The sequence below is a fragment of the Malus sylvestris genome, chromosome 2, assembly GCF_916048215.2.
Source record: "Malus sylvestris chromosome 2, drMalSylv7.2, whole genome shotgun sequence".
NCBI lineage: Eukaryota > Viridiplantae > Streptophyta > Magnoliopsida > Rosales > Rosaceae > Malus > Malus sylvestris.
This window is the reverse complement of record NC_062261.1, coordinates 14,296,290-14,316,096: the sequence shown is the minus strand read 5'-3', so window position 1 is coordinate 14,316,096 and position 19,807 is coordinate 14,296,290. Positions and strand designations below refer to the sequence as shown.

The 19,807-nt window shown below is 37.6% G+C and overlaps 2 protein-coding genes and 1 pseudogene across 2 annotated transcripts; 2 read left to right on the top strand and 1 right to left on the bottom strand.

Annotated features, from left to right (window-relative positions):
- Positions 1–5,570: 5,570 nt before the first annotated feature.
- LOC126601449 (subtilisin-like protease SBT1.9) lies at positions 5,571–7,338 on the top strand (annotated as a pseudogene).
- Positions 7,339–8,591: 1,253 nt separating this feature from the next.
- On the top strand, positions 8,592–10,395 carry LOC126591309 (uncharacterized). The gene is made up of 3 exons (XM_050256964.1): positions 8,592–9,174; positions 9,665–9,850; positions 9,934–10,395. Exons 1-3 carry the CDS (start codon positions 8,692–8,694, stop codon positions 10,216–10,218), a joined length of 954 nt encoding a protein of 317 aa, XP_050112921.1. The 5' UTR covers positions 8,592–8,691; the 3' UTR covers positions 10,219–10,395.
- Positions 10,396–17,799: 7,404 nt separating this feature from the next.
- On the bottom strand, positions 17,800–19,409 carry LOC126591299 (mitogen-activated protein kinase kinase kinase 20-like). The gene has a single exon (XM_050256955.1). It carries the CDS (start codon positions 19,314–19,316, stop codon positions 18,264–18,266), a length of 1,053 nt encoding a protein of 350 aa, XP_050112912.1. The 5' UTR covers positions 19,317–19,409; the 3' UTR covers positions 17,800–18,263.
- Positions 19,410–19,807: the final 398 nt, after the last annotated feature.

Here is a 19,807-nt window from a genome sequence, read left to right as displayed (position 1 = left end):
GCCTACCAAATAAGATTGCCATTTTTGGACAGCATGAATGATGGTTAACATCTCCTTCTCATAAGCTGATAATGCTTGATTCCTTGGACAAAGTGCCTTGCTAGTAAATGTTATTGGTCTTCCCCTTTGTTGTAACACTGCCCCAATACCATATCTTGATGCATCACTTTCGATCACAAATGGTTGGCTAAAATATGGAGAAGCTAATACTTGTGGTGAAAGCATTGCCTTTTTAAGAATGTTGAATGTTGCAGTGGCCTCATCTTTCCACTTAAAACTATCTTTTTTTTTTTTTTTTTGTGAAAGCAGTGAGAGGACTAATGATCTTACCAAACTGAGGTATAAACTTCCTGTAGTAACTTGTCAACCCCAGGAACCCTTTTAATGTCTTCAATGAAGGAGGTATAGGCCACTTAGCTATTGCATCTAGCTCTGTAAGATCTGCTAAAACTCCAGATTTAGATACTATGGGACCAAGGTATTCAACTTGATCTTTACCAAATGCACACTTAGACATTTTGACAAATAAAATATGCTTTTTCAAGGTCTCAAATACTACTCTCAGATGTTGCAAATGTAGACTCCAAGAAGCACTATAGACTAATATGTCATCAAAGAATGCTGATATGAATTTCCTTAGATAAGGTCAAAATATATCATTCATGAAACACTTAAATATTGTTGGTACATTCGTTAATCCAAAGGGCATAACCAAAAATTGTAGTAACCATTATGTGTCCTAAAGGCCGTTTTCTCAACATCCTTGGGGTGCATTCTTATTTGATGGTACCCTACCCTTAAATCTAGTTTAGAGAAGAACTGTACACCATATAACTCATCGAGTAATTCATTAATATGGGGTATATGGAACTTATCTTTAATTGTTATTCCATTAAGGCCTTTGTAATCCATGCACATCGTCCATGTTCCCCCATTCTTCCTCACTAAAATAACTGGAGAAGAATAGGGACCGTTGCTCATTCTTATAAACCTAGCTTCCAAAAGATCCTGAACACATTTCTCAATTTTTGTTTCTTGCACTGGCCCATACCTGTAAGGCTTACTATCAAGTGGTATGCTACCCTCAATCTAGGTAATTCTATGATCTTGAACTATGTGAGGGGGAAGTGAACTTGGAGTAAAAAAATATTACTTCAAACTCTGTCAACAATGTACTCAACTCTAGTTGTTGTTGATCTGTGAGATTTAAGGAATGGGGAATTGTGGTTTATGACTCCAAATGATTCAGGGACATTGATTCAAGTTCCAAATGATATAGTACTGCACCCACTATGGTTTCTTGTTGCAACAATTTTTGCATTTGCAAGGCTGAGATATCCTCAAAGTTGTTACCAACAATCTGCAGGGCTTGTAATGCAATATGTCTTAATCTTTATAAAATTGCATATACAACTTGTCAAAATCTCATAAGATAGGACCACGAGTTCTCAACCATTGAATGTCTAAAACAATGTCACACATTCCCAAAGGAATAACATATAAATCTATAATGAAGTGGAAATCTTGAATTTTCACAGAAGCTTGAGCTAGAGTACCTTTTGTAGCTACTTTACCCCCATCAACAATCTTGACATTAGACAAATGTTTAGTATCCAATTGTGTTCGCAATCTTTTTACCAATTCCAAATCCACAAAGTTGTGGGAGCTGCCTGAATCAATTAGCATAGTGACAGGACAATTCTTGATTAACCTAGAAACCTTCATAGTGTTGATGGAAGGAGGAGCAATGGTACCAAAAAATGCACATGCAATTATTTCAGGTTCCTCATTTTCCAATTCTTCAACACTATCAAACACAAGATCTTGCACATAAATTAACAACAATTGTTTCTTCTCACAAACATGACCTCTCACAAATTTGTCCTTGCAATGATCTACTTCATTAGGTGTTAATCTCCTAACATTGTTGTTTTTAACACGATTTTTAGGCAATATAGTTGTAGTAACATTCTGTGATGCTGGAGAACGAAAATTTGGTTGAATGGCAGAAGGTTTGTATAAAGACTTCACCTTGAGTTTTGTGATCTTAGCATCCACTTGTTGAGCATAAAAAGCAAATTTGAGTACATCCTTTGGTTTGAGGAGTTTAACATTATGCCTTAATTCAGGCTTCAGGTCACCAATAAAGTAAGAATGAAGAAGTCTCGGGCTAATATTCCTTGTTCGATTTGTGAGCCTGTGAAATTCAAGAACATAATCTTTGAGTGTGCCAATTTGCCTTAATTTGACTAAGCTCTCAGCAGAATCCTATATTTTAGAAGGGCCAAATTCTTGATGTGAATTCTTCCCAAGAAGGATAGGTGGTGAGGCATCACGCCCATTGGAACCACTGAAGTGCTTCCCCTTCCATGTGGAAAGATGCAAGCTTGACTTTCTTTGCATCATCGATGTTGAAGAAATCAAAATAATGCTCTGCCTTGTAGATCCAACCCAACGGATCATCCCCTTCATTAAATCCTGGAAAATCAATCTTCAAGAAGGGAGCTTGTGGTTAGTGATTGAAATTTTGCCCAATTTCTTGACGAACAACATTAGGGTTCATCAGATTCTGGAATTGAGGATCGCCAAGAGTAGCCTCTGAAGATTCCCCAAAAGAACCCCCATTGCAACGCGCCATGATAAACTGCAATTGGATGAGAATCAGATCTTGGGTAAATTTGAATTCGTTTTGTGAATTCTTGAATTCGTCGAATTTGGACTCCAAACTGGAAGCGCAAGCCTCCATGGTTTTGCATGAGGTCTGGCATGTTATGCAACATCGAAGGATTGGTAGGATAAAAAAACTAGTTGATACCAATGTTAAGACCTAGCTACGTCTTCGAGTAATTGCACAGAGAGAGAATACATAATACCAATTACTATTTCATTGATTGAGTATCTTCCTTTACACCCTACTATATGTAGTAAGTTTCTAACTAACAATCTAACTGACTAACGAACTAACTCCCATACAACAATTACCAACAGATTGATGCCTGATAGGGATTTTACAACCTGCAAAAGTAGAGATAAAAACACGTAAAAATACTTGCAAGAGAACAAGGTTGTTGTAGTATAAATGGCTCAAGCAAGGTTGTTTTCCGCATGGATTATTTAAAACAATTTATGAAAAACCAAAAGTTTAGTTAATTATTTAAAAACAAAGATGGGAAAAGGGTGATTTAATGGCCTGAATTTAGGAAAACGAAATTAATTAAAAAAAGCTAATTAAAATCTACAATTTTTAGAGAAAGAACAAGGAAACAATTTTTAGAATTCAAAGTGAGAAAATACTAGGGTTTCACCGTCACCCTAACAATCCTACGTAGTTCTTCTAATTCCTTATGAATTACACATGCATATTTTGAAGGTTAGGTTTTTCTAAAGTATGCCCTACTTGGAACCTCCAACATAGAACGTATATCTAGCATGCAACCCGTCCGTGGCGTCCAGATCGAATGTGAACATGCAAGATTCATTAAGTTTTGTGAAAACCTTTTGAAAAACCATATAACTCCTAAGACTTGTCGTCCATTCTAAGTAGCTACACATGCTAATCACAAGAAGCCTTAGTCAATTTAGGGACAGCCCTCCGCCAAAATTGCATCAAATTACTTTTCTAAATATCTTAATGGTCGCGAATCATTAAGACAAATAGATAGTTTAAAGCACAGTGATTAACAATCCAAAACTTGCATGCATAAATTCATAAGAAAATTAAAAAGAAGGGTAAAAGACTGTTTACTACTCTCATGTTTTGTGGTTTTCAACATTTAGTACATCAAGTTTTTTTCGTCTCAGAGTCATACCTAAAGTGTAAATTTTGGGACAGTCTCATACATCCGTTAGTCAAACAGTTAAGTCTCCCGTTAACTGTGACGTGGCGCCCATGTGGACATTGACTGGGCGCTACGTGTCATCCATGTGGAAATTAAAAATAAATTATTTATAAAATAAATAAATAAAATTATATATATATTAAAAAAAAAACCTTCATCTTCCCTAGATTCGGAGAAAGAAGAAGAAGAAGAAGAAAAAGGAGAAGGAAGAAGAAGGAAGAAGGAGGAAGAAAAAAAAAATCTTCCCCAGATTCTGAGGAAGAAGAAGAAGTGTGGAAATTAAAAATAAATAAAATTATATATATATATTAAAAAAAAACCTTCATCTTCCCTAGATTTGGAGAAAGAAGAAGAAGAAGAAAAATGAGAAGGAAGAAGAAGGAAGAAGGAGGAAGAAAAAAAAAATCTTCCCTAGATTCTGAGGAAGAAGAAGAAGAAGAAGAAGAAGAAGAAGGAAGAAGAAGAAGAAGAAGAAGAAAGGGAAGGAAGAAGGAGGAATGAAGAACGAGAAGAAGGAGGAAGAAAAAAAAAAAGTTGCAGTCGGAGGAAGAAGAAGAAGAAGGAGGAAGAAGAAGAAAGAAGAAAAAAAAAAAACTCTTCCTCAGATTCAAAGGAAGAAAAAGAAGAAGAAGAAGAAGGAGAAGGAAGAAGAAGGAAGAAAGAGAAGAAGAATGAAGGAAAAAGGAGAATGAGGAAGAAAAAAAAAATTGCAGTCGGAAGAAGAAAAAAAAGAAAAAAAAACGCAGATGACACGTGGCGCCCAATCAGTGTCCACATGTGCGCCACGTCACAGTTAACGGGAGACTTAACAGTTTGACTAACGGATGTATGAGACTGTCCCAAAATTTACACTTTAGGTATGACTCTAAGACGAAAAAAACTTGATGTACTAAATGTTGAAAACCACGAAGCATGAGGGTAGTAAACAGTCTTTTACCCTAAAAATAAACTACATATTCTTGCTAAGGATCATGGTCTCACCCTAGCAAAAGAAAATTAGCTACACAGACTCATAATTAAAATCAACATAATTGTATTAAACTAGAAAAAGAATGAAAACAACTGAAAGTATAAGTCTTGAAATCTCTAAGCTTTAGCCTCTCAAATCTTGTGTACGTTCTAGCTAAACCATAAGTCTGCCAAAAGACTTATTTATACTACTCTAAATAAAATCCTCCTAGTAAAAGGTCTTAGAATCAAACTAAGAAATCAAATAAATTGAAATAAAATAGGAAACATAATCCTAAATTAACTTGGTAAATTTGTCCAAAAATCTGCGTAGCCTTTGGACCCATAACAGCTCCAAAATTGGCCCAAAATAGTTGGGTTTAAAGCTTAGACTATTCTAAACACTGCTCTAGAAGGCCACAAACCCATCTGAAGTCATCTTGGGCTCCAAAAACGCAGGTTAAGCCCATAAACGTAATTTCCAGCAATGCACACTACTTCTTTAATAAATCACCAGAAAATAACCGCTTGGTAGAAAAATCCCAAATTTTGATACGAACAAGCCAAGAGACACACGAATGTCCTCCAATTTGAATCGCTCCAAAATTCGTCCGTTTGATCACATTTCACTCCAGATGAAGTCGAATGTCCTATATTAAAAAAAATAAAGCAAAGTATCAAAATTCTACCAAAATAATTACCAAATTATACTAAGAATAAGGTGAAATATATAATATAATATTGACTCATCAATGCCATCTGTCATAGCATCCGAACAGTTTCATGTCGTCTGGGTTCTCTAAGAAGAAAAAGGTACTAGGGCTTATGAGAAAGTTTTCAATTATATAGACTTTTTCACCATAGAAACCTTCCACAAGCTCATTAGCCCATTTGATAACAAAACAAAGACACGACAAAAGCTCTCCGGCCAATTTCCTCGCACATTTGTATCTGCAATCACTCACCTTAACTCAGTTTTTGCACAATCCCATGGACTTATCCGGCCATGCCGAAAGCCCTTTTCGGCCACGAAGGGTGGTATTTGGGCACACTTTCATCCATCTCAGACAATGCTAAATCTTCTACTAGTACCACAAAGCTCATCCATACTTATTCCATCCAAGGCTTTAGTGTAGTTCTCACACTGTACGAGCTTGAAGCCCTTAAAGAGTCCCATGGCTTTGTTTCTTTTGCCCTGTTATCCCTCTTAAACTCCACACTACCCACACTTCCTAGTTCCTTGGCCTCACTTCTTCTTCCAGTGCCTGACATGCTTTAAATTATGGCGAATGTGTCATAATTGGTTTACTTGACACCAGAGTTTGGCTTGAGAGTGAGAGCTTCAAGGATGAAGGAATGACTGAATCCATTCTAAATGGAAAAGCAAGTGTGTGTCTGTCCGGCACCCAATTCAATTCTTCCTTATGAAACAAGAAACTCATTAGAGCTAGGTTTTTCAACAAAGGCTACATTAACAACAATCCGAGGAGACCATCACGATGAACTCACCCCACGATACAGATGGACATAGAACTCACTCTGCCTTCACTGCAGCAGGTCAGGATGTAAAAGGTGCATCCTATTTTGGCTACGGTATTGGCATGGCTAGAGTTGCGGCGCTAGGGCTTGAATAGATGGGGTGGTGTATATATTGTCAATCTCCTTAGGACATACTTTAGATGACCATTTTTTGGATGATGACACAATGTCAATCTCTTCTGTTGCAGCTTCAACAAGAAATGATGGCCCTGCCTATGAAAAATTACTAAATGGAGCACCATGGGCAGCGATAGTAGGCGTAAGCATGACATACTGCGAATTTTGGGGAATTTTAACCTACCTTTTAGGAAATGGTGTTCAAATCACCTTCACTACCTTGTATGCACTCAACTCCTCTAGAAGCAAATTGTCGATTGTTTTTGCTCACATATGTCAAAGTGTGATGGAACTGAAAAAACTCAAGAACAAGATTGTTGTGTGCAAAAGACAATTTGAGCATAAGTGATGAAGTTGAAAATGTAACTCTGCAAAAGTCTCAGGAGCTGTCTTCGTTACAAATTTCACCTTGTCAGATTACTACGCTTAAAGCTCGTTTCCAGCAGCATTTATAGGTATAAAAAGTAGACAATTATTTCTCTAAAGGACCATTTCGAGCTGCCCGAGTGTGTTAAAGCCGGACATTCTAGCCTCTGGTTCATTAGTCCTCGTGGCATAGACCTCAAATAATTCAGTGGCACAAGTTTAGTCAGGCTCTTTGTTCAACAAATTTAATGTTGTATCAGGCACTTCAACGGCTGCGCCTCAAGTGGCAGGTGTGGTTGCTCTCATCAAACAAGGACACCCTGATTAGAGCCCTGCCGCAATTCAACCAGCCCTCATGACCACAGTCAATCTGTTAGACAATGCACAAAATCCCATCATAGATGCTAACAGTAACCTCCCGGCAAGCCCCCTAGCTGTTGGACCTAACAGTATGATTAAAATAAAAGAAATAATTTTTGCCTTGCTGTTTTATCTTTCTACACTCTCCAATTTTGATTTTGTCAATTGATTTCTTCAATCCAACGGCTCAAACATTTTTTGAAAAATAAAAAAGGAAAAGAAAATTCAAGGTAAAAAAGAGTGCGTTAATCGGTTTCTCAATATTAAACGTTTATAATTCCAACTCTTTTCAGCTCGTTTTTCACTTTATTCTTCTCTTTGATCTCAGATACCCTAACTGAAACCACATGTTTGTGACTTTTTTACTAGACATTGGGCCTATATTTGGGAAGTAGATGATGCAAGTGTCTTTTGACTACAGTCGTGAAGACTACAAGAACTCACCATAAAATGGGTGTCTTGATGCACTGCTGTATCGGATTTTCAGCCCAAGGCATTAAACTTAGGCAACACATAGTTTCTTAAACAAATGGCCTCCACCGACATTCCTAATTTCCTAGCCACTTCCTAAACACTTCAATTACTCCATTCCTACAAGATCTGATAGAACTTCTTTGAATAGCATTAACAAAATAAAGCTCAGTTAAACCTTTTTCGATTTGGATTTGAGTGAAATGTTTTTTTGTTAGACTATCTAATAACTTAGCACAAACTCGGATACAAATATTGTGGTGCGTGGAGCTTCCTAGGTGCTAGGGTTAGTGATAAAATTAGGCTAGGTAGGTTGAAGCTACTAATGGAAAATGTTTTCTACTCCAAAGTGATACTTGATTTCGTTCATTGATTGAAAGAGAATATGTACAAATAGGAGGATAGTGTGCATACAATGGTCTTGATAAGACCTGTCGAAGATTTAAACCCGACCAAAGAGAAAAAAAACGTACCGCACTATATTACTCGTTTTGACTAAGATAATTAAAAATCATAACTTCGCAATATAAGTATAGGTCTAACAACATAAATAAATATTGCATGATCTAGATTCATAATTATTTATGTTGTTAGACAAACATAAATATTGCATGACCTGGAAACACGTTTCAATCAATTCTCTCCAACGCAAGAAGTAGGTGAAGGACTATAAAATACCCCATACAAAATTCATACTTTAATACTAGAAATTAGCAAAATGGCAGTGCACACTGTCAAGTCCACTCCCCTATTAATTACCTTCATATAAACACGATACAGAAAACAGTAAACTAAACAAAACACAACGTGCAGCACCTTACAACGTACGTTCCAGAGATTCTAATACCAAAAGGACTTGCATAAAATATGTTCACCGGCGGTACATTGTATTATTAAACTGAAACAATATAATAAACCTGTTTCATGCAGAGTACTCCCTACCCAAACTACTTCAGTCTTCCACTTCACTTTCCTTCTCTCCATAAACAACAAAATCAAAAAGCTTGAGCAGTCTTCATCCGTGAGAAAATAATCTATCAAAAATACAACAATGTCAGTGTTGGCCAAGACTGACTCCGAGGTGAGCAGCCTCAGCCAGTCCTCTCCGGCGCGCTCACCGCGCCGCGCAGTCTACTACGTCCAGAGTCCATCGCGCGATTCGCATGATGGCGAAAAGACCACCAACTCCTTCAACTCCAGCCCCGTCCTCAGCCCTATGGGCTCACCCCCTCACTCCCACTCCAACTCTTCTCTTGGTCCTCACTCTCGGGAGTCCGCCTCCACTCGTTTCTCCGGCTCCCGCAGCAAGAGCAGCCGCAGTAGCGGTTCACGCCGCAAGGGTTGGAGGCCATGGAAGGATCAGTTTGGTTCCATTGAAGAAGAAGGGCTTCTCAATGAGGATGGAAACCCTCATGGTCTCACTCGTAGGTGTTACTTCCTTGCTTTTATTGGGGGATTCCTTGTGCTTTTCTCTCTCTTTTCTTTGATACTGTGGGGTGCAAGTCGATCCCAGAAGCCCATCATCACTATGAAGGTATATAAGTTTTGCATGCTAAAGATCGTCCTTTCGAGTATCAATCTACTCTATCTGATCATAATATCATTAGTCTATATTTTGTGTACATTTCGTCAATAACCACTTCGAGTATCAATCTACTCTATCTGATCATAATATCATTAGTCAATATTTTGTATACATTTCGTCAATAACCACTTCATGAACTGTAGATTGGTGCTCGATATCAGTCAATTACACTCTATTTCTTCTTTTGGGGAAAAGGGATTAAGATTGAAATTTGTTAATCGGGTTTTTGTCCACAATTTCGGTCGGCTTTTTAGTCATTATTTGGTCGATAATTTGCCTACGTTTCATTAACAAAAATTGGTGTCCGGTATAACTCTATATATTTTCATTTTTTTTAGTGAGAAAAATTATTAACAAGGGTTTTTTTTTTTTTTTATTTTTTTTTTTAAATTTGTTTTATCTTTTTCATAAATTTGGTTTGAAAATGTGTTACATGCAGAGCATTCTATTTGATCAATTTGTGGTGCAAGCTGGTGAGGATTTCTCAGGAGTGGCCACCAGCATGGTGTCCATGAATTCCACAGTGAAGCTCACCCTTCGTAACTCTGCTACATTTTTCGGTGTCCATGTGAAATCAACACCTCTGGATCTCTCCTACTCTCAACTCTCTGTAGCCACTGGAACTGTAAACCCTAACCATTTTTAATTAAAATTTTAATATATTATCCACATTTTTTCTTTGATGAATTTGTTTATTGGGTTTTGCAGATAAATAACTTTTACCAGGCGAGAAAGAGTCAGAGATCCATTACAATAACATTAGTAGGAAATAGAATTCCACTGTACGGTGGGGGAGCAAACTTGGGCAGCTTAAATGGTGCACCCACTCAACCAGTGCTGTTCGCACTCAGGTTCACGGTGAGGTCGAGAGCTTATGTTCTGGGAAAATTGGTGAAGCCCAAGTTCTACAAGAAGGTCGAGTGCTCGGTGGTTATGGATTCTAAGAAGATGAATGTGCCCATTGCTTTGAAGAACTCATGTAGTTACCAGTGAATGGACATTCTAAGGTGCGGACTCAAAAAGTGTGTATTAGGAGCGACTTTGATCTACCAGTTGACCTGTCGCCCCTGATGCACATCAATATGTTCGCATAAGAGACTACTCTATTAGTGAATTGATTGATTGTCTTCTCTTAGTCATTAAGTGATAAAATGACTGTTATTTGTATAATCTCTCTCTCTCTCTCTCTCTCTCTCTCTCTCTCTCTCTCTCTCTAAGTTTCAAGAATTTTTTTATTTGATTTTTAGGGATTCTATAATTATAGAAAATTAATGTGCATGGAGTCAGAAAAATACTAAATGACAAATGCAGATCTTTAGGACTTGGAAACAAGCAGGTCTCAGGATTTGGCTGCGACGATGCGGATCCTGTTGGCTGACTCAGCTATAAGAATTGAGAGCTGGAATATTTTAGTACCCACAGTTACCCGTAGTGTTTTTTTTTTCTTCGTCATGCATTAACTAACTACAATCTCATACTAAAATGTCAAAAAATTCCTTGAATGTTTATAGATTTGGGAAACTATTTACTAGCTACCGTGGAAAGACTAGGTCTCAAGGAGTGAAAATTATACTATGTTTCGGTGTATGGCATTACATCGAATGAATGTACAATAAAGGATCCAACAATCAAGGATCTAATAGCATTGAATGTCGGTGTATTTCGAGAATTCTCCTATGAAGTTATAGGGTTGAACAAGTCATACTTTGAAAGGCTAGCTACCAATTTAACTCTCAATACTTCTTAATATATACCAAGCAGAAGCATGCATTGTAGCATATAGTATTAATTTGTTTATAGCATTGAGTTTAAGAATGCTAATGATTATGTGGGAAATGAAGGTTTTAAGTTTTGTATTTGGTTAATTATTTTTGAACTATATACCCTCCTGTTGAGGGGATGTTTAGTTCAGGAGGATGTTTAAAGGGTTTTTTTTTTTTTTTTCCTTTCTCCCAAAGGCTTGTTTGTTTAGTAAATTAACTACATCAAAATCAGGAAAAGGAGAATTTTTTCCTCCATGATCTTATGCGAGATCTGTGCTTGTTAAAGGCGAAACATGAGAATTTTTTCCATATTTCAGATTTTGCCAGGGCGACCCCGGTATCACCAAGTGGTAAAGTTCGAAGACATGTCATCTATTACAAAATAGGTGATATATTAACTCCCCCAACAGATGGTCAACTTAGGTCTTTGTTATACTTTAAGTCACGTGAGCTGTCTATCACATTGCTTCTACGGTATGCAAGACCAATTCGACCACGGTTCCAGTTCCAGAATTTCAAATTGCTTAGAGTTTTGAGTTTGGAAGAGTTTGGAAGAGTAGAGCTACCGAGCACAATTGGGAATCTAGTGCACTTGAGGTTTTTCAGTCTGAAGGGTTGTTTCGTAACACGATTTCCATCATCTATGTCTAAGTTGGTATGTTTGCAAACTCTAGATTTACGTTGCTACAAGCTTAAAGAGATGAAAAGGAGTTTCAGAAATCTGCACAATGTGATTCGACATTTGGGACAATTGAGACACTTATATTTACCAGCTAGAAGTTTCAAAGCAGCAGAGAAGAGAGTCTTGCCATTGGCTACTCTTGGAAATTTGCAGACATTAGTCAAGGCTTCGAACTATGATTGTCCTTTGAGTAATCTTGTTGGATCAGCCAATCCTAGGAAAATGTCCATCGTTATAGTACCACTGAAAGATGAGATGAATATCGTTGATTCTGAAACCATACAATTCAACCGTCAGCACTTGGAATCAATCTTAGGAAAATGTCTTTTCCTTTGGCCTTGTTCTTACCTGTAAGACAAGGAGAAAAAGAGCAATCAGTCAGCACTTGGAATCAAGCTTCCAGTCAGGAACTGACTGCCTAGTACCCCTTACCTGATTACTTACCTGGTATTGCTCTCAAGTACTCATCTTCAACATCTTATGCTTCCAGAGAAGATACCACATCTGCCTAAGGAACAAATAGGGCAAGTGAGAAGGATACAAGGAAGCATGTGAAGACAAGCGTAACAGAACACGTGCTGATACATCCACTACTTTGTCAATAGCAAAAGTATCCCATATCAGCAGGGTCGCACATACTCTAGATTTGATGGACTTGTTTTGACCCTCAAATTCTTCAGTCGGCCTTATACTCTAGAGGAAACCAGAAAACCCTCCAGCCCAGTTCAAGAATAAGCCTGTGGAAAGTTACTTCTTCAAAAGTAAAAGTATCTCATATCATCTTTTCTCCTTTTTCTTCTCTTTATCCTTCATGCTACCTGCAAGATAGGGAGAATGAGAACAATCAGCCGGAACTCGAAATCAAACTTCTGATCTGGGACTGATTGCTTGGAGCTCTGATTGCTTACCTTGTCTGTCACCTCTTTCAGCAGATCCCCTAGCTCGGCGACTTGGGGGACTCCTACTACATGGTTTGTATCGCTCTTGACCAAACCTGAAACTACAAGTAAGCTTCAAGTGAAATTAATACATTACCTTGTGCATCTCCACTAGTTAAAGATACCACCCCTGGATGGAGGAAGAGTACTTCCAGAGAAGATGCCACATTTACCTATGAGACAGATAAGGCAAGTGAAGACGATATCACACTTCGGTACTTAGAAGTTTCGTGATTACGAGATCATCCTCCCACGATATTTCCTAATGCCATTTGTACTAAATCATTCACTTGTACTCACTAAAGGAGAGCTTGAACCTATGTACTTGTGTAAACCCTTCACAATTAATGAGAACTCCTCTACTCCGTGGACGTAGCCAATCTGGATGAACCACATACATCTTGTGTTTGCTTTCCTGTCTCTATCCATTTACATACTTATCCACACTAATGACCGGAGCAATCTAGTGAAGATCACAAACTTAATACTTTCTGTTGTACCAAAGTCCTCACTGATTTTGTGCATCAACAATCCTTAAGTCCTTACCTTTTTGGGTTGGTAATGGATGAGTTAACAGGACATATTCATGATGATATTCCTTGGTGTATGCTTTTCGTAAACGATATAGTGTTGATAGATGAAACTCAGGAAGGGGTAAATGCAAAGCTTAACCTTTGGAGAGAAGTGTTGGAATCTAAAGGTCTTCGCCTAAGCCGATCAAAGACAGAATATATGGAGTGCAAGTTCAGTGCAAACGGAGGCCAAAATGAGTTAGGGGTGAGGATCGGAGATTAGGAAATACCAAAGAGTGACCGTTTTCGCTACCTAGGATCTATCTTGCAAAAGAACGGAGAATTAGATGGAGATCTCAACCATAGAATACAAGCTGGATGGATGAAGTGGAAGAGTGCATCCGGCGTGTTGTGTGACTGTCGTATGCCACTGAAGCTCAAGGGAAAATTTTATAGGACGGCCATAAGGCCGGCGATGCTGTATGGCACAGAATGTTGGGCGGTGAAGCATCAACACGTACACAAAATTGGTGTAGCGGAGATAAGGATGCTTCGTTGGATGTGTGGGCACACAAGAAAGGATAAGATTAGGAATGAGGATATCCGAGGTAAAGTAGGAGTAACTGAAATTGAAGGAAATATGAGAGAAAATCAGTTACAGTGGTTTGGACATGTGCAAAGAAGGCCTACTGACGCTCCGGTTCGAAGATGTGACTACGGGACAGAGGTTCAGGGCCGAATGGGTAGAGGAAGACCTAGGAAAACTTTGGAAGAGACCCTAAGAAAAGACTTAGAGTACTTGGATCTAACGGAGGACATGACACAAAACCGAGCGCAATGGCGTTCTAGGATTCATATAGCCGACCCCACTTAGTGGGAAAAGGCTTTGTTGTTGTTGTTGTTGTTGTTTATAGATTTGGGAAACTATTTACTAGCTACCGTGGAAAGACTAGGTCTCAAGGAGTGAAAATTATACTATGTTTCGGTGTATGGCATTACATCGAATGAATGTACAATAAAGGATCCAACAATCAAGGATCTAATAGCATTGAATGTCGGTGTATTTCGAGAATTCTCCTATGAAGTTATAGGGTTGAACAAGTCATACTTTGAAAGGCTAGCTACCAATTTAACTCTCAATACTTCTTAATATATACCAAGCAGAAGTATGCATTGTAGCATATAGTATTAATTTGTTTATAGCATTGAGTTTAAGAATGCTAATGATTATGTGGGAAATGAAGGTTTTAAGTTTTGTATTTGGTTAATTATTTTTGAACTATATACCCTCCTTTTGAGGGGATGTTTAGTTCAGGAGGATGTTTAAAGGGTTTTTTTTTTTTTTTTCCTTTCTCCCAAAGGCTTGTTTGTTTAGTAAATTAACTACATCAAAATCAGGTTTGCAATATCTATTGTAAATAGGTGTTTCGTTTACCTTTTAAAGGGCGTCAAATTGCAACAAACTTTTATTTATATATTCGTAAAAATGGTAATGATAGGGAGACCAAATTTTTAAATTAAATTTTGTAAACCAAATGATGTGATTGTAGATGATTGAATTGTTACTTAAGTGTTGATTAATATGTTTATTTCTTATTGGTGAAACATAATTTGGTTTGCAAATTTTAGTTTAAATTTTTTACTTCCCTAGCATTAACCATTTGTAAATGAATAACATTTTTGTTATGTGTTTTCTCACCGTTCCCAAACACGATGTAAATAGTTGTTTTCAACGTCACTATTGCAAAGAGCTTTTATGTGTTTTGACCTATGTGCACGTAAAGAAAGTTGTAGTTACGAAGAGTAGTCAAATTACTTGTAAGTACATGTAAGATTCCTCATTTTTCTAATGTCGGATGCACTATCAACATGCTCCTTCAAGTGTGGAGAATTTTGAAACCTAACATGTGGACAACACATATCGAGTGACATAGAGCACGTGTGACCGTTGTGCTTCACACATTGAACAATCTACTCTCTCATATCATATTCGTAAAAATGGTAATGATAGGGAGACCAAATTTTTAAATTAAATTTTGTAAACCAAATGATGTGATTGTAGATGATTGAATTGTTACTTAAGTGTTGATTAATATGTTTATTTCCTATTGGTGAAACATAATTTGGTTTGCAAATTTTAGTTTAAATTTTTTACTTCCCTAGCATTAACCATTTGTAAATGAATAACATTTTTGTTATGTGTTTTCTCACCGTTCCCAAACACGATGTAAATAGTTGTTTTCAACGTCACTATTGCAAAGAGCTTTTATGTGTTTTGACCTATGTGCACGTAAAGAAAGTTGTAGTTACGAAGAGTAGTCAAATTACTTGTAAGTACATGTAAGATTCCTCATTTTTCTAATGTCGGATGCACTATCAACATGCTCCTTCAGGTGTAGAGAATTTTGAAACCTAACATGTGGACAACATATATCAAGTGACATAGAGCACGTGTGACTGTTATGCTTCACACATTGAACAATCTACTCTCTCATACCACAAAAAAAAAAGGGAAAACTAACGAAAAGTCCAAAACAACCTCCATTTTAATGAAAAGTCATTTTTAAAGGGATAGTGAATAGTGACAGGTAAAGGTAAAAATGTAGTTTTTCGTTAAAAAATGAACAGTACCAGAAGTTTTATTAAAACTTTCAAAAAAAAGCCTGTTCAACCGTAAACTCGGCTTGGCTGATCACAATCGTCAGATCTCTTCCCCACGGATCATCCGCAATTCTCTTTTCTATATTGGGCTCAAGGGGTTTTTTTTTTTTTTTTGTGTTAAATATATTGGGTTCAAGGTTGGGTAACAAGCAACAGTGAAGGAGCTGCATCTGAATTTGCATCTCTTTTATGATGTGCTCAAAATCATAGGGCCTTAACCATGCTTAAAGCCCAAATTAATCCCCAACAACAAAATTATGTTCTAGTATCAGTATTTAGCATAGACAACCAGCAACCTTATTTGCCAAAAAAAATTGAAGAAAGGAAACTAGACAACAATGAAAAACTAATTAACTATTAGTCTTTGATAATTATTTTGTTTTAATTTTTACTTTTTTATTAAAATGAAGGGGAAATATGAGAGGATAGGGATGAGTATGTGGATGAGGGGCGGTGAAAATACACTGGAAGATATATCCATGGAAGAATACATAAAATAAAAATTAAAAACAAAAATTTGTTGAAGGCCTATTTTACTAAGATAAAATATAGAGAGAGGGTCGACGGCAAACAGAGAAAAAAGAGAGAGTTTGAGAGTTCTATCGTGTGATTTTTTATTCTTATATTTTTATTTACACTAATAAGAAATAAATAATACTTGCTCTTCAAGTAATACAAGTAAAACTAGGAAACTATCTAAGTAACACAAATAAAACTAGAAAACTAGGAAACTATCTATACATAATCTATTAAGATTTATACGATTGCATTCCTAAAAAATTTAATACTGCAACAAAAACAATACTAATAGGTAATTTTTTTTCTTTCTAAGTTTTGGTTTCGTACATTTTCTTTCTTTTTTGTCTGCACCATCCATAGTGATTTTTCAAAGTCAAAGTAGTTAAGTGTTACAAAGGTTGACAAATCTACAACTTGAGTTTATCCTAACAATGTATTGTAAAAATATATTGACTCAAGCATGAACCCTTCTTCCTCCAACAACTTTTATTTCCCCTTTATTCCCACTAGGGAGTATTATAATTTAAATAATCGGCATATGATTTTTCAGTAGCCACCTTTGGTGATCATTTGCCAGTCAATAACCACTTGATATATTCAATTTGGAAGAGGGTCTTCTCTAGATTTACTTTGTGGGCATCCTAAGGATCTCTACATCCTAGTAGTTCATCGTACATAGTGCGATCAGTTTTCGTTAGATACTATTTGTGTTTAATTTTAAATAAAAAAGTCAAATCATTTTTTACTGCACAATGCACGATGAATGACTAAGATGTGAGGATTCTTAGATTCCACAATTTGAATCCAAATGGAATCCCAATCCATTCAATTTAGCCACCACAACTCTAAATAAAAAATTATAAAAAAAAAGAACTTTATGGACACTAATATATAGCACATAAGAATAGCATGTAAAGCATTTCTCTAATAAAAGTCGTGTTTTGTGTACGTTGCTTATGGTCTTAAAAGTCGTGTTTAATATGCCTCTAATACGAATTATTCAAATTTGAAACTTCAACATGCAAAGAATCAATTTGGCTGCATATGCTTCAAACAATTCGCACAACGAAAATACATGTAAGCTTCAATTAGTTTGTACATATTCTAGTTGGATCGATGATTGCGATCGAATTCAGCGGTCCAATTATAAGAGTATGGATAGCATGTCTTTCAAGTCTTACCAATTACTACAGTGAAATCTTATGTTCGTAAGTCTTAATTTTTACTGCTTAAATCTACCCCAATCCTTGGGTTAGAGCCTAAAGTTTAGGTTTTATACTCTCCCAACTTGCTCCAACTCTTGGGCTTAAAATCAATTTGAAGTTGAAATGATGTGTAAGTGCGACCAATTATTATGACCGAAATTAGCACGTTTCATTATAAATCTTCATTCAAATGATATAAATAAAACGAGGCGAATCGAAGCCAAAAACAAAAATCAACGTGGGAAATATCGAAATCAAACACATACCATGTGAACTTGAGATGAAACATCAATCTAGTCAATAAAAACACATTTTAAATCCAAGTTGCCTATTGACCCAATGGGTCAATTCAACATGTTAGTTAACAGAATTGGAATTAGCACGCGATGCGTGTGCGTTTACAAAATTGAGTTACTCGTTCTTGAATTTTCAAAGTCAAGAAGAAGAACAAGTCCCTCACCAATCACTGATTCACCATATCCAAACACGAATTTTCGTGGAAAATCTGCAATTTTCTAGGAAAATATAGCCTTCTCATGTCAATAAAAAAATTTCTGTACACTTTGAGCCACCCACTGGTGGCGCCAATCAGGACCAGACTGTTAAAATCATCTGTTTCTGTCCTACTCTAAATTTACAGTCGGTAAAATGAATCAACGAATAGTCGGTATCTCAGAATCTTTAACTCCTCCTCCTCCTCCTCTGGCTTTTTACCTCCGTCGCCTACTCTGTCGCAGAAGATTTACTCAAGTCTTGAATTACATGGTTGTCACCCAATCTACAGAGAACGACCAATTCGGTGTCTCCTCCGTCGCCAGCTGCCGCAACCGATCCGCCGCCGGAACGAAACTCTTTCTCGACGACCAATCGAACTCGGAATCCAATTTTTTTCCAGAGAAATCCCAAAATTGTGGAGAAATTTCTGAACTCGCAATCGAAACCCAATCCGGAAAATCGAATGGCCCTCTTGGAGAGGCTGAGAGCTCCGCCTTGTCATCCAATAGAACAGTGTGATCGTCGCCGGAAACAAATGGGTGCTTTAGAAGCATCTCAGCCGTCCATCTCTGTTTGGGGTCCTTTACGAAACACTTGGAAACAAAATCTTTGCCTTCTTCACTCAACTCCTCCGGAATTTGCGGCAACTCATCGCCGCCAATCCTCATCAGAATCTTGAACATGTTCACGGCGGGGTTGTGATCCCACACCGGTTTCCCGCTCGCCATCTCGGCCACCAAACACCCGAAAGCCCAGATGTCGGAGCAGGACTCGTATTCGTTATCGTTAACGGATTCCGGCGCCATGTACAGCGGCGTTCCCCTGACTTCGACTTTGTTTTCCGATTCCCCTGCTTTCTTCGCAAGCCCGAAGTCGGCGATTTTCGCCGCGCCGTTGCCGAAAACCAGGACGTTCTGAAGCTTCAAGTCACAGTGGACGAACCCTTTTGCGTGGATGAATTCAAGTCCTCTGAGCACCGACTTTACGTGGCGTCGAACATCAAATTCCGGCAAGCTTCCGCCGTTTCTTTTTAGCTCGTCCGCCAGAGTGCCGCCGCTGGCGTACTCCAGAACCAAGTTGAAGAACTTCTCGCCGTTCTCGACTGTGTGATCGTCGCCGAAGCAACGGATGATTTGTGGGCAGGAGCCGATTTGGTGGAGGACTTTCTTCTCGTTCTTGAGCGAATCAGAGTATCCGGATACAGACGACTTGACGGCCACCAGCGGCGGAAGGTGAGAAGATGGGCTGGTGGGTTTTGCTGCGTAGATGGTTGCGAAACTCCCACGGCCGATTTCTTTACCGCGAATCCACTCCATGGGTGAAAATCTAGTGTTCAATCAGAGAAGATTTGCTTGTCAAAAGAAGAATGAAGAGAGCGAACTGAACAACTATGAATTAAGCAGCAGCTGCCTCTGTGGTATTTATAGGGGCCTTTCTTTTGCCATAATTTCTGAAGGAATTAGGAATCTTCCTAAGTTATTTGTATTTGGTAAAACATTTAGGGTTGCGATTTGATATCTTTAAAGCACGTGATAGGCAAGGATATTTTTGGCCCAACGACTGCTTTCCTATTTCCAATCGTATTCAAACGTGGTTTTTATGGAATTATATTTACTGGTCCACACTCAACACACGCGACCCGGATGCCTGAATTGTCACGGCACTACGATTTTTACAACTCCTGTTTTCTTCTTTTGTACTATTTGTGTTATTTTTTTTTTATCCTTGGATTTTTTCTTGATTTACTCGATCTAAATGAGATTGTGAAAGTCATTACCCTACTATTACTTGCGGAAGTCATTACCCT